Source organism: Rhinolophus sinicus, chromosome 7, assembly GCF_057876585.1.
Source record: "Rhinolophus sinicus isolate RSI-liver-muscle chromosome 7, RSI-T2T, whole genome shotgun sequence".
In the NCBI taxonomy this organism is placed as follows: Eukaryota; Metazoa; Chordata; class Mammalia; order Chiroptera; family Rhinolophidae; genus Rhinolophus; species Rhinolophus sinicus.
This window is the reverse complement of record NC_142507.1, coordinates 52,916,386-52,932,024: the sequence shown is the minus strand read 5'-3', so window position 1 is coordinate 52,932,024 and position 15,639 is coordinate 52,916,386. Positions and strand designations below refer to the sequence as shown.

General features: G+C 47.9%; 1 protein-coding gene across 1 annotated transcript; it reads left to right on the top strand.

Annotated features, from left to right (window-relative positions):
• Positions 1-2,094: 2,094 nt before the first annotated feature.
• Positions 2,095-6,995, top strand: S100A11 (S100 calcium binding protein A11). Its single transcript, XM_019739884.3, has 3 exons — positions 2,095-2,225; positions 5,601-5,753; positions 6,734-6,995. Exons 1-3 carry the CDS (start codon positions 2,223-2,225, stop codon positions 6,884-6,886), a joined length of 309 nt encoding a protein of 102 aa, XP_019595443.2. The 5' UTR covers positions 2,095-2,222; the 3' UTR covers positions 6,887-6,995.
• The last annotated feature ends 8,644 nt before the right edge of the window (positions 6,996-15,639 follow it).

Here is a 15,639-nt window from a genome sequence, read left to right as displayed (position 1 = left end):
GTGACAGCGGCACAGAGTCAGATCATGCAAAAATTTACCAACTGGGCTAGCCCTTCAGCAGAGGCCGTAAGTGACGTGTTTTCCCTTAAAGACGATTGTGGTATGGGAGGTCCCCTGATTCAGGTATGGAGTAATTTGGACTAATGACTCTTTAATATTTTTTTATCATAAATTTTTCTGAGTATCAGATTAAAGCTATGGATCCTCCCCCAGGAAAAAAAAACTCTCATGCAGAAAATTTCACATAACTTTAGGGTATTTGTGGACCCCACAACCATCCATGGAATGCCCCCCGAAACACCAGAGATCTAAAGTCGACCTCCAAGGAAGACACTATAACTCATTCATGTTTGTGTCTCTCATGCCTGGCACTGGGCTTGGCACATAGTAGGTTTCCAAAAGCATTTGTTGAATGAATAAATTGAAGAATTCATTCATTCATTAAGGTTAAAGAGGTTTTTCAAAGCCAGAGAGAAGCTGAGAAGTTTGTATTTGATGTAAAAGGTATTGAGGAGCCAGTTTGTTTGGTTCTTTTGTTGTGTTTTGTTTTTAAGTAGGCAAGTGATCAGAGCTGTGCATTAGGAAAACATTTTTAACAGTCAGTGGAGCAGATGGTAGGGCAAGAGATCAGTTAGAAACGGGAGGAAAGAGGGAATGAAAATCTAAACGAGAACACTGGAGGTGAGAGTAAAAAATGTAAGAGGCAGATCCAAGAGAGAGCATAAAAATAAAATGGCTACTACTTGGCACTAGATAAGACCTGAGGGTAAGAAAGGGATTTAGAGTCAAAACCTGACTCCAGCGTTCTCAAGTCAGGAGAAAGGAAGAATGGCAGTATCATTAACAGAAACAGCGAGCAAGGCGGGGAGAGGGGAGAGGAATGGGTATAGGGAAAATGAATTATTTCTTGAATTACTGAGTCTGAGGCTCAGGTGGGACTTCCAAGTGGACTGAAGAACAACTGAAAATATGGGTCTGGAGTAGGGTTTCCAGGCAAGAATTCCTCCCCATTCTCAGGAATTTTTTTCACTTTCCTATTCCCGAATCCCGAAATATAAACTGCTTTCTGTTCTCCATGATGAATCGTTTCCACAAAGTAACTGCCGACACTACCAACCACCTGGGTTCAAGGAGCCGATTTTACCGATTTCCCAACCAACTTTTCTCGGGATTTGGGAATGGGAAAGTGAAAAAAAATTCCTGAGAACGGGCGGGAATTCCCGCCTGGAAACCGTAGTCTGGAGTAGCTGAGCAGAGATAAAGATTTGCGCAGAAGAGAGCAGCTGAGGCTGCACCAGTGGATGCCAGGAAGCAATTTACCCCATGCCGTGCAGCGCACCATCTTTCATTCGCATCTACTCCAGTGTTTGAAGCCCTCTCAAAGCCATCTTTTTATTTAAAAGTCATAACAATCTTACGAAATCGGAAAGGCAACATCACCTACTTTTATCAATAAGGAAATGGGGAGATTCAAGGGAATGAGGGGTTCTGACAAAAGTATTGCAATCACATAACAGACCCAGGATTAGAACCCAGAGATTTTGATTCTTACTACGGCTCCCAAGTCCACTGCCAACTGCACCCAGATAAACGCCCTCCCTACTCGCATGGGTCAACTTTTAATGGCAGTAGGTAGTTTGGGGTTTTGTCGTTGTTGAATCGTCCGTTTAGAGAGAAGTTTGAGACAAAGTGCCCCAGTGGGCACAAACCACCACTGTTCTCTGTTAACCACCTGCGGTGGGAAGGCACAGGGCCGGATTGTAGGGAACTTCCCCTCTATAACGGTGGGCCACACCCCGTGTCGCACGTTTTTTAAACGGTATGGGTCTACCTATCTAACCTGAATGGTCAGAATGAGCTCCTAATTGGAAAAGACCCGCCCACAGACACGGCCAGGTTTCCCGAGGACCGCTAGGCAAAACTTTTAATTCAGAAAAGTCAAAAATCCTCAAGGGTCACAGGACCAGGACAGAAAGATGGTTTAAAGCTCAGAGGGGACAATGGGTCTCATGTGAGTTTTAAGATGAAGATGTGTGTTTGGCTGACAAGTCCAGATCTGCTCGGCCCGAGGAGTGAGTCAGGCGGGAGCCCGCGGGCGGGGACAGGCGGGGACAGACAGGGCGGGGACGGGAGGAAACCCCCGCCCTCCCGCCGCCAGCCGCAGCCCAGAGCTCGCCGCGCCGCTTCCCACTCGCATCCTCCGCGCCCCGCTCCACTCCAACATGGTAAGCCCGACTTTTTTCATATTTCTCCCTCTGAAATCAAAACAAAAACGCCACCGTATACTTTCCACCAGGCTTGTTCTTTGATTTCTATGTGGACGTGGCAGGAAACAGAGCGGGAAAACTCAATGCGTGGGAGGGAATTAGGGAGGAGAGGATGGAAGAAGTCCTAACAGTACGCCTGGAACAACAGCCCAAAGGGGCCGCGCCAGGGCCCTTGTTTTCCCGGCGAAGTTTGGGGCTCGGACTGGGGAAGTGGAAGTGCACGGCGAGCCCCCAGGAGGGGGCGCTCAGGGTCCCACTCCGCCGGGAAGGGCGCGCCCCTGGGGCCAGGGAGACAAGTCACAGACGCGGGTGGACTTCTGTGAGCGGGACCAGCGATTCCTGTAGACCAGAAGGGCCGGGTTCAGAACTGTCCTCTGAGCCCTGGGAAAATCAGAAGTTTCAGTAATCTGCCGGCAAACGGCCAAGGCTGGGAGGCTGAAACCCGAGCCGGTTCCAGGAGCTCAACCTCCACCAAGAATGTGGGAGGAGCCCGCCCAACCAAGCCCCCTCCTCCGTTCCTTTTCCTGCTCAGCCACCATCCTTGCCGGCGCTCGCTCGCTACACGCCTGTGTTCTCATCTCAGCTCCTGCCACTCGCACTTTGCATTCTCTTTCTGTCTTTTCCATTAAAGCCACCGCCACAGTCACCTCCCCCTTGGCCTCTCTTTGGTGAAGGGAGTCAGCAAACTTCCGCCCGCGGACCACATGGGGTTTCTGTTCCACCCCCAAACTACCAATGGATTTTGCATTTTTACGTTGTTGAAAATCAAACGAAGAGCAATACTTTGTGACACGCGAAAATTACATGAAAATCAAACTTCAGCGTCCACAAATCAAGTTTTTGGAGCCCCCGGCCACGCCCATTCAGTTATGAGTTGTCTGGGGTTGTGGCCCCTCCAAAAGCAGAGTGACAGACCATCATGTCCTGCATGGGCCTAACGCGTTTACCATCTGGCCCCCTTACAAAACACATTTGCCAACCCCTGCTCTGTGTGCCAATCTGTACTCCACCCACTCTTTCCCTCTTCTGCTTTCCATGCCAAAAGGGAGAGCCAGTGTCACATGGCACCTTGGAGAGTAAGCACTTATGCCAGCAGCTGGTGAAGACCTGGAATGATTGCCCGGGAGGACAGAGGTGGATGCCACCATGGGTCCTTGGAAGGAAAAGGGGGATGCTGGTTAAGAAGAACTGAAATACTTGAGTCTTTTTCAAGTGTTACTTCTTTTTCACATTACTTTTTCTTGGCTTTGCTTTCCTCCAATGTTCAGCGTGCATTTTTCAAATTCTTTCACAGCATCCACTTATACTGTTTGTCTTTCCTATAGCAGTCCCCACCAAATACACCCCGAAAATACAGTGAGGTGTGGGGAGCGCCGGCCTCCATCCAGGCGGGAGATCGGTTCTACTGGCCTTTGGCCACCACCCCCACCTGGGGCCACACTTTCCATCTCCCGTTCTCCCTCCGTGGGAACCATCTCCAACCCCCCCCCCCAGCTCTACAGATTTTGCAATTGCATTTCAGTAATTTGATCATTGTGCTTTTTTTGCTTTGTAAAATCACCTGTGGGGAGAAATGCAGAAGTTTTCATGTTCTCCATGTAGCTGATAGCAACAGCTTTCAAGAGAACAAAAGAAATCTAAATTACAGTCAAGACTGATGTCCATGGGGAAAAAAAGGAAAGCGGAAAGCCACTTTGCAAGGGGGAAAGCAAAGCATCTGGATTCCAAGGAAAAGCCGCAGAGGACCCTTCTGTAGGCCTAGGAAAGGGTCACAAATCCCGGTTGCCTTAGTCTGGAACCTTCCGCCTTCTCTGGTGCGCCCTCCTTGTTCCTGTCATCTGATGCATTAGTAAGACAGTCGATTTTAGTCCCGATAAGAAAAGCTGTTGTGCAAACACATTTGTTTCTAGGCTACAGTGTTTTTGTTTCTTCCCCAAACCCTGAACCTACCTAAGAAAAAGTTCCAACCATGTAACTGTTGGGAAAGATTCCACCTCCGGAAGCGTTCTTCAGAATCCACCTTCCGAAGGGCTTTATAGTTAGATGCTCCAGGATGCAATGGGCAGGCTGATAAAGCACCTAGAGAAAGAGAAGCAAGCCTACAGAAACGGGGCAGGGAGACCGGCAGCCGCGCTTAGCACATGAGTTATGGGACGTGAACGCCTCCAGCCCTGGGCTCTAGGAAGTCCCTCTCAAGAACAAATTAATGGCTAAGCGCTAAATTGCAAAGTCACCATCCAAACATAGATAGATCTTTGTTAATGTCCCGAGATCAAGTTTCAGATGAAGGAAGGGTGTGGCCCGGCGAGTTTTCCAGAGAGTCTGCAGTTGCGGCTCTTATCCACCAGGGGGAGTCGAGCAGTTCCTTGCTTCCAGGGGCCCCGGGGGCCGGCTGCAATGACCCGCACACACTCAGTACGATGGAATTTACTTGAAGACTTCTCTTTACCGGGAAGCAGAGCCCAGCACAGGATTTGAGTCTCCTGCTGCTCCTGGGACAACCACAGCCCAGGCGGCTCTGTCGATGCCCTGGGAGCTGTGGAAGCAGCCACCCGAGAGCCCCACATCAGCCTTCCTGGTTTAAAGCCACCAGAGAAGTTCCACCAGCCATTCTTGTGGGAATTAGTAGCATCTAGAAGTAGGAGGAGCAAAGTCTGAGGACTGCAGAAAAGGGACTTGGAGACCGTGATTCTAGGTGTGGCTCTGCCGTGTGCGTTCCTTGCTCATGCCTGTTTCCTAACATGTAAAATGAATGGTCCCTAATTTTCAAATATGAATGCTGCTTTTGCACAGCCAAAAAATTCTCAGATCGCCCACCCCACACACAATCATATAATAGCTATGCTTTCCGTTTTCTAGGAAATGCGTGAGCCTCAGGAATTAAGCAATCCTTTAAAAAAAAAACTGCCATTCCATTCATCACAATAGTCTCTATTGGAAAACTGGAAGTTTAATCTGTAGACAATAGGTGGTGTGCATTTGCATTTGTGGATGTGTTACACCTATATTTACCAACATGTTCTAAAAAGATGAGTAGACCCTGCCTCCCTCACTCTCACCTCCGGTTTTCTGCTTTCAAACATGCCCACGTGCTCCATAGTTCCCCTCTCTCTCTCTGTTTCCCCCCGGGGAATGAGCATGTGAGGAGATTAGGGAGGGAAGCTCACAGAATGGGACTTTCTGTGCTTGTCGTAGACCCCAGAAAATGACCCAGTCTTTTAGGAAATGGCTTTGACCCAAAATGAAGAGACGAGATTCCCTGGACTGTTCTCTAGCAGCCGGTCCTTGACATCTTGCCCTTGTTTGAGCCCTGAATTGTTTTTTTCTCCAAAGGCAAAAATGTCCAGCCCGACCGAGACCGAGCGGTGCATCGAGTCCCTGATTGCTGTGTTCCAGAAGTATGCTGGGAAGGACGGGAACAAGAGCAATCTCTCCAAGACTGAGTTCCTAAGCTTCATGAATACAGAACTGGCTTCTTTCACGAAGGTACAGGCCGCAGCCCTCACCCCCCCCCCCCCACCTCACCATGAAATGACACTGGCAGAATGGCTAGGAATAAAGGGCCAGGAGCTGCCCACACACACACACACACACACACACACACACTCCTGCCTCCTTTTTATTCACTCCAAGCCGGGGGTCTACAAAGCAGCCGAGGCTGAGCCCCCAGCCTCAGAGTGAGATCTGAAGGACTATTAAAGGACCTTTTCTTCGAATAAGGTGTGTTTAGGCATCAAAGTTAGCAAACTACCTGACACAGGGAACAGTGATATGGTTTTGGTTTTTTTGCTGTTGTTCTTGTTATTTTGTTTTTTTCCATTTAGGGAAAAGGGCTTGTGAAATGGTAACTGGCCTAACAGAAGAGTTTTCAAATTTTATCCCTCCACCCCACAGCCTCTAGGGTAGCCCCTTCCAAAAGGACTTTCTGCAGTGGTGGAAACAGTGTTCTGCAGTGGCACTATCCAATATGGTAGCCACTGACCACGTGTGCAACTAGAGACAGACTTTCTGAGTTAATTAATTTAAACGGCCATACGTAACCAGTGGTTGTGTGTGTGTGTCTGCTGGGGGCCTGGATGAGTGAGGCTGGTTAGACAGGGCCTGCATCCTATTTTTACTTCAAATCACTACTTTTATCCAGTTTGTATATTGGAGTTGCATGCAATACTTGAAAAGAGCGTTCCACTGTTTTTGTGAAATTGAATCACCCCTGATTGTCACAGAAGAACACCTGGAGTAGGGGCCAGAAAACCCAGGTTCGGGTCTGAGCTCTTTCCCTTAGGCAAGTCACCTCACCTCTTGGAGTCGATTTCTGCCTCTGGGTAGCGGGGATACTAATAAGCCCGACCCTGTACCTCACACTCTTGTGAGAATAAAATGTGGCAACGTATTTGAAAGCATCTTGGGAGGTACAATCTAGAGGTGCTCTTCAGATTGTCATTGTTACTGTCATTATGCTTCTGCAGAACCAGAAGGACGCCGGTGTCCTTGACCGCATGATGAAGAGACTGGACGTCAACTCTGACGGGCAGCTGGATTTCCAAGAGTTCCTTAATCTTATCGGCGGCTTGGCGGTAGCTTGCCATGAGTCCCTTACCAGTCCCCGGAAGTTCATCTGAGGACCCCTGGGAGCTGGCCTCCAGGCCACCCCTGAGCCAGCGCACCCATCGCCCCGTGCAGACCACTCCTGCTGGGAGCAATAAAACGTTGCTGTTTTTTTAAAACACACTGGAGAGTCCATAATTTATGCAAGGAAGGAAGAAGAGTGGGAGGGATATAAACGAGACCTACGAATGCTGCTTCACAGTAAATAGTAAAAATGCATTTTGGGCGTATACGTAATCATGACTAATAACACCAACAGAATCATCTCTGAAACACTCTGACTGACGGAGAGATATCTCTTGTTGTCATTACTCACGTATTAAATATCTATTCACCCCTACAACAGGCACTGGCGTAGCCTCTGGGGACACAGCGAGCAAGACAGACAAGGGCCCACCTTCACTGAGCTTACTTCCTAATGGGGGGGAAAAAAACAATGAATAAAGGACTATGAGAGTGCGATACATCCTAGGAAGGAAAAATTACGGGTGTTGTGTTACAGGTTCACGGGGGTTGGGGGAGGGCAGTCTTCTGAGGAGACGGCATTTGCGCTGTGAGCTGAAGTATAAGATGGAGCAAACATTTGGAAAGATGGAGGACGTTTCAAGGGCGATGGCCCTGAGGTGAGAAAGAGCGGGATGGTGGAGGACCACACAGGAGGCTAGGGACAAGTTCTGCACGTTTGCCTGGGGGCTGGTATTAACATTAGTTGTAATTTCCAAATCCTCTGATAAAGCTGCTGGAAAGAGCCCAGAAAGAAGGTAAGTGGGGACCCAGGGTTAAGGACAACAGATTAGAGAAAGCATTTAGAGAACTAACACTCCTCCCCGAGCAGCACATGGGGAAGTCATGTGTTTCCAGAGAAACTGGTTCCTTCTCCGTCTATGTGAGTTGTAACTTCTCAGTAAAAATCTCTCTGGATTAGTTTCTTCCTTCATAAATTAATAGAATGAATCAGACCATTTCTGAGGCCGCTTTTTGGGGGGCGGGGCAAGGGAAGGTTAGCTCTGAAATTCCAGAATGAAGGCTGGTGCTTCAGGCTAGCAAGTCCCCAGATTTTTCACATAGAATTGGATGAGTTTTCCCTAAGTCATTAGCAACATGGGTGGGGGTGGGGGGCAGTTAAGAATCTGCAGCGAGAGTCTCCATATTATTTATTCCCTTACTGGTGCATCCTACATAAAAATAATTAAAAAGTGTTACTATTCCAAAGAATACTGAGCCAGGGAAAAGGTGGAAAACCTCAGGCAACCTAAGGTGACTGGCCCTGGCTTTCAGACACCAGGCTCAGAGATCCAACCAGGAAATCTTTACTGTGATGGCACCCTCAGGTTTTGATAAGAAGTCAGAGCCAATCATGACCAAGCTTCTAATTCAAGATTCAAATCGACAACTGTGGAGTGCCTCCTGTATGCAAGGCGAGAGATGGAGAGAGAGACGTGACGAGGAGACAGTGGTTTGGGGAGGACGTAATGTGCTCGGAGAGGGTGTGTTGCATTTGAGGTGCCATAGGAGGTCCAGTTGGCAATGACCGTGGGCATCTGCAGTTGAAGTCTGCAGAGAAGACCTAGCTTGAGAAACAGAGAGAGAGAGAGGAGGGCCTGGCAGGGTGCCCTCAACTGGGGCAAGGAAGCAACGAGAGCAAGAAGACTCGTCAAAGGACAGAGTATGGTTGAGAAGGCGGCTGGTGAACATCAATTACTATCCTCTAAGCTGGTGCCCCTCCAGTCAGCGGCCGAAGCCTCATGCCTCCCACGCTTCTTGTAAATCTCCCGCACCTTCATTCATTGCTCGAGGCCAATGACCACTCCCATCCATCTCCTCAACCCAGTTCTAGCTCCTAAGCTTCAAAGCTGCCCCCTAGATTTCTCCACATAAGATAATACAGTTATCTTCCACGCATTGAACAAATATTTACTGGTGATGGGTAAGACACGGTCTGTGTGTCAGGCCTCAGTGAAGCATAAGACCGACAAGAGCCCCAAGAAGCGTGTATTCTCGAGTTCACTGGAACCCACACTGAACTTGCCCTCCTCCCAGCCCCCCAGCCTGCTCCTCCTCCATTGCTTCCCATTTCAGGAAATGGCACCTCGTCCACCTCGGTGCCCTGCCCAGAAACACGGAAGTTAGCTTGGACTCCTTTACCCTCACTCCTCACATCCTTAAATCCCTGAGTTCATCTGATTCTCCACCCAAATCTCCCTGAATCCATCCCCAGCCCCCCGCCTGACCCAGGCCACCCCATCGCTCCTCTGGGTACCGCAGCGCCTTCCTCTGGCTCTGCCTTCTCCAGTCCTTTCTCCTTCCTGAAGCCTCTGCTCTGCTTGCTGTCCGGCTGGAAGCCCTTCAGTGGGCCCCTCAAAGCTCGTAGGCACCCCTACTTCGCTCAGCACCTCATCTGCCCTGCCCCTCCGCCCCTGCCCTCACACGTGCACCCTGTACAATCCAGCCATATGGAGTGTGTTTCGTTCCCTCGGCACACGGCTTCTCTCACCTCCTGGCCTGCGCTCTGCCTGGGGCACTCTCCCACCTCTCCATACGTGTACGTCTCCACTTACCCTTCCATCTCAGCCCAGCTGGTTTGTTCTCCAGGAAAGCTCCTTAAACTCCTTAGTGGGGATGGGGTGTCCCTCCCACATGCCAACGTGCCCTGTACCTCCCTTTTACAGCACTTACACCAACTGGCTGTTTGTACACTCTGCCTTTTGTCTGGGTGAATATCTCCAAACTCACAGCTTTGATCTACATGCTGATGACTTAACATTTCTGTATCCCCAGCCCTCTAGCATGCTCAGCACCGAACGTCACCTGGCCGTCCTACAGCTCGGATTCTTCTTGCTGCAGGTGATAACAAATTCCACTTAAATTGTTGTAAGCAGAGCAGGAATTTATTGACTCATGTAACTGAAGGACCAAGAGACAGCTTCAGCTCTAGCCCAGCTCTAGGAGCTGGCGTCTTTCTCTCAATTCCTCGTCTCTGTTTTTTCAATGTTGGCTCCATTCTGAGGTCCCTTCCTTGTGACCTTGAGATGGCTCTCTGCATTTCTACGGCTACAAACTCTCAGGTGAGAATCCCCTGAGAAGAGGGGAGAACAATTGCCTTCACGAAAGTACTGAGATTCCCTCTGTTTGGACCACCTTAGATCGTGTGACCACGCCAGGCCAATCAGCGGGTCTTAAGGTATGTAGTGCACTGCTTCCCGTAGACCTTGGTGTGTACTTGACTCTTAGAACCGAGATGGACCCCTGCAAACTACAAACACCAACAGTTGGGGCGAGTGGATCAGGTTTAAGAAACGGATACTGCAAAAACAAGGAACAGACACACACCTCAAACTCAACACGTTTTAAACCACACTCTGCATCCTTCTCCCAGAACCGGATCCCCTTGTTTCTCTCCTGATTTCAGGGGATTGCACCGCCATCCACCCAACTGTCCAAACCTGAGACCTGGGGGGAATCCTAAACTTCTTTCTCACGACCACATCCAAACAGCCGTCATTTCTTGGGGTTTACCTCTTGCATGCTCACCCCCGCCTCTCCACCTTCATTGCTTTATTTCAGACTCTCTTTTAACTGACCCACTTCACATCTCTCCATTTCTTCTACTGATGGTCATAGAACCACAATTGTCCAAGGCTAACGAAGAACTTTGTGGAATCATGTTCACCAAGCGTATACGTGTGACTTCTCCCAAACTTGTTTCTATCAGTTGTACTTGATCTTGTAACATGCATTTTAATTAAATAGTCCAATAAAATGGGTGCAAGAAGATAGCTGTTGTCTTTATGAAAGCCAAATTGAATTCTTTTCAAAGACTTGATTAGAGAAATTCACTAAAAAAATCACTGTTGTTGCTGTAGGTGTAGCTAAGAAAACTGCAAACAAATGGGGGGGGAACTCATAAAAATCTAGAAGTACCTTTTACTCAGATTGCCTCACAAGTATTTTAAATTCTCTAATTAAAAATCATTATAAGGCGATTTATGCAAGAAAGGTAGTACAGCAAATATTGGTAAATGTACATGTTTTAAGCTAAAGTAAATATTTAAAATATTATCATTTTAATGAATTTTTTTTTAATTAACCAGCCAACTACTAGTTCCTGCCCTTCAGAAAAGACAGCCTCTGCCATTTTGCAATCAACTCCCTCCCTCTTCTCCCTGTCCCCAGTTTGACCTCTTCCACTCCTTTCCCCACCCTGTGACCAAAGTTTTCAAAGGCAAACTTGATGGTGTCACTCCCACGGTGAACCCTGGGCACTGGTTCCTCTTCACCAGCAGGATGGAATCCATACTAACCTTGGGGCACTCAGCCTTCTGGTCTGGTCACCCACCTTCTCCAGCCTCATTTCCTGTTCTCACCAGGACCACTTTTTCTCTTTGGCCAAACACTCCTGAGCTGATGGCAAATATTGTGCCTCTGTGCCTTCTAAATCTCTTCTTGCTGCCCTGGAAGCCCTTTGCCCCCTTCCCACCTCTTCCTACTGTCCTACAGAGCAGCACAAGTGTCACCTCCCCCAGGATGCCCTCCCTGCAGTCTATGCTTCTACAGCACTTATCACTGTATCATGATGATGCTTTCACTTGTCTTCCCAACTTGACTTTGAACAGAGACCTAGTGAACCGTACCACTGTATCACTAGTACTTAACGTGGTGCCCGGCATATAGTGGGTCTAAAAAATAGATAATGCTATAAAATCAGACACTGATTGGCATTTCCCTCATAATTAGTGATGTTGAGCATCTTTTCATATATTTATTGACCATCTGTATATCTTCATTGAAAAAAATATCTGTTTGAGTCCTCTGGCCATTTTTTACAGCTTTATCGACGTATAATTGGTATACAAAATACTGCATATAATTTATGTGTTCAAGTTGGTGACTTTGCCCACTTTTTAATTGGGTTGTTTTTTTCTTTGTTATTGAGTTGTAGGAGTTCTTTATATATTGTGGATATTAATCCCTTATCAGATATACGATTTGCAAATTTTTCTCCCATCTGCAGGTTGTCTTTTCATTCTATTCATAGTGTCCTTTGATGCACAGAAGTTTTTAATTTTGATGAAGTCCAATTTATCTATTTTTTCTTTTGGTGTCATAGTCAAGAAATCATTGCCAAATCCAATGTAGACTTTTTTTTTTTTTTTTTTTTTTACTGAAAAAAGAAAAGCCATCAAGCAAAGGTCCATCCCTTTTGATGAAGATTTGGGGCATGAGGCTAGGATTTCTGTCAAGAATGAGGAAGGAGGAGACACAGCAAGCCCCGTTTCCTACTGCAAACGATGCAGTTTAAGTATTTGGCCAGTTCCAAAGGCATCAAAAGAAATACGCAGTGCCTGATCACTGCATTGTACACCTGAAGCTGAGGCTGAACAATAACGAATGTCAACTACAAGTTCATATATATATAAACTTAGAAATGTATAAAAGTGGATATGTAATGGCTCTGTGCGATGTCAGAGGGATAGTGGATGGGGGGGGTTCACACAGTGTGAGGGATATAAATGATAAACGTCTAAGTATTACTTTGTCTTGTGCACCTGAAACTAATAAAAAAAAAAAAAGTAATATCCAGATGCCCAAAGCACAAAGGGAATTCTGGCTATAAGAGTATGTCACAGTTGAGGCCTGTGACCCCGGGCTGTTGTGGATAACAGGAACTGAGCTCTTAGCTAAAGAGTTGTCCTGTCAGACAAGATTTAGAATGAGCCAGGGGGGCAGGGACTGGGAGAGACATGGGACAAAGTCATCCGAAAGCGGTCAGAACACTGCACTGATGCTTTCTGAAGACAAGGGGCTCAAACACACTGCTCCCTGGCACCGAACCCCTGGGGCGAAGAAATTGTCTAAAAAGTGCTCCGGAGCAGTAAGTGCCGTAAAACCCTAGACAAATGCAAACCACCTCATGGAAGCACATCAGGCCAGCTGGAGGATTTCCACAGAAATAAATCCCGCTAAAATGGGCTCATGGACAAACATTACACTACACAGGTGGGACCATCAGTATGTGCAAAAGATGACAGACTCTGCACCCAAGTAACAAGGGAGCGCAGTCTGGAATGGACCTGAACGTGTGTTTAAAAGATTCAAATAAGTAGAGCAAGAAATAGGATACATAAAGCAAAGGCAGGAGTACACGGAGAGAAAAAGAAGCGAACAGAGAATCTGTAAATGAAATATATAGTCGTGCAAACATAGAAAGGGTCATAAAGCTGGACACTGGAATCACCAACAACTCTTGGCCCACCTGAGCGGTGGGGGCGAGTCTCTCTCCCCGCCCACTGGACCTCAGGAAGCCCTGTGACTCACCGCACCGCCCACCTGACAATGACCCTATTGTACTGTCCGCGTACCTGGTGACAGATGTGTTGGGAATTGGGGCAGAGAGATGGAGTCGGCCACACCTGTGCAGCAACCACGATAACTCATGCTTTGTGTCTCCGCCCTCCCTGATCTAAACCTCCCCCTGTCACCACTGAAAGCATTCTTGGACGACCGGATGACCCAAGTGCAGAAGGAAAATTCTGGGAGGGCCAGACAAGTCTGCACTGGCCAGGGAACCGGGTTCGGATTAATTCGAGCACCTGTGAGAACAGGCAGTGAGAAAAAACGGTAATCCCTGGCCTCCCCACCCCCACCCTGCCCACTGAGAACGCAGCCAAAGCAGAGAGACAGGCGGTCCTGCCACCACACTCGTATTTCATCCTCACGGAGACTTAGTGGCACCATTATCATGAAACATGATCTGTGAGTCCCCACCAGGGCTTCTGGTAAGAATGCAGAACACAGACAACGACTCAGGAACATAAAGAGATTAACTTCTGGAGGAGGAGGGAATCCAAATGTGAAAGTGGGATCAGGTGTAAATTCGCCTCAACGAGGCGGCAGAGGTTGCCTCCTGGATGCTAGCGCACCTCTCCTCTTTCCTCACAACTGAACCCCCCCAATGCCTTGCAGTCGGGCTGCTTTCCCCTCCCCGAGGCCGAACTGCTTTTGCTTTCCCAGGGTCAGGCAAGTGCTGGCTGTGCTCCCAAAGCTTCAGAGTCCTTGGTCACGGCACTGCTGGCCGTGGGTGACCACAATCATCCCCTTCCTGGATTCTCACCACGCCATGCTCTCTCCTTCCCCCCAGTCTGAGAAAACCTAGATTCTGGTCCGAGAACTACCTCGAACCAGCTGTGGGATCTCAGGCGAGCGATCTGAGTCTCCTTAGCTGGGAAACGGAGATAGTGGTACTTACCCTGCCTTCCTACGGGGTTGTCATCCTACTCAAGGGAAACAATGAGTGTGGAAATGCCCTTAAAAGAGAATGCCAGGCACAAATGATTGCTTTCACCGCTTTTTTCTTTATCATGGAACATTTCCACACAAATAGAGAGAAGAGTATAATCTGACTCATGGGTAATTCATACCCTCCTATATACAGCCACACAAACACTGGGTTGTTTTGAAGTAAATCCCCGAAGTCGTATTTTATCCATCCAACAAATCCAACATATAGACCAGAATTTCAATACAGGTCTATAAACGATAAGCACTCTTATTTTAAAATACGATCGTGACATTTGTCCACACCTAAAACAAATTAATGGCTGCTGTTGGCGGTCCACGGACCACATATTAAGTGGCCAGGATCTAGCAGACACATACATATAATCTCACCAAGTATATTTACCAAAATGTGAACATGGTTACCTCTGGATGGCCCTTTTTCTCTTTAACTGTTTCTGTATTGTCCATTTTTCTATCAATGGATACAGATTACTTTTATAATCAGAAAGGCATATGTAAGTCTTAAACTCACAATGTCCTCACAGTATTCAAAATAAAGTTCAAATTTCTTCCCTCAGTACCTCAGGTGCTGTGTGATGTGGCCCTTCATGGACTTTCTGTCCTTACGTCCTGCAACCTCCGAGCACAGACGCCAGGTACTCACCAAGCCTTCCACGTCATCTGCAGTTGTCGGAGGCCTCTCCCTTTCCCCGCATTCCTGACCCTCCTCACCTGGCTAGCTCTTCTGCATCCTTCAGATTGGCCTCGAGTAGCTCCACCGCCAACAAACCTTCCCTAACTCCCCCATCCCCCATCGCTGCTCTGCACTCCAGCAACCAGAAGTACCTCGGCCCGCAATACTTTTTTTTTTTTTAATTTTATTTTATTAAATTTATTGGGGTGACAATTGTTAGTAAAATTACATAGATTTCAGGTGTACAATTCTGTATTACATCATCTATAAATCCCACTGTGTGTTCATCACCCAGAGTCAGTTCTCCTTCCAGGCCCGCAACACTTTTCACCTTTGCATTCTCCGTCTTCAACCAGGGCCACTCAGCCGAAAGCAAACCCCACAGCGGAGCTATTCACTCTGCAGCCACCAGGGGGCTCCACAGCACTAGCTAGGAAGTAAGGACACACCCTCTCCCCGAGGCTTCACAGCAACTTCCCACCAGGAAACAGGATTGCCCGGAAACCCCAGAGCTCGCTGCTGGCTGATGCGCTGGAGGCACCAGTTCAAATCAAGCAGCCAGCAATTCACAGGGGATTTGCGTCACCAGGGCCCCAGGGAGTCACACTTCTGTGGGTCTGAGCCTTCCTCAGCCGCATTCCACTATCATCAATGAACACAGAGTATCTGTGGCTGAAATAACTTTCCCTTTCATACAGGCCCCCACAATTTCTGCCTGGAATGCCACTTTCAAGTTTTAAAAATGAAAAGGGAACTACACATGACACTGGCAGACCACAGCCCATGACGGGCAGC

Bases quoted from the DNA above. Each gene is read 5' to 3' on its own strand.
- S100A11 (XM_019739884.3), top strand. The intron at 5,754-6,733 runs GTACAGGCCGCA...ATGCTTCTGCAG, and splicing joins AACTGGCTTCTTTCACGAAG to AACCAGAAGGACGCCGGTGT.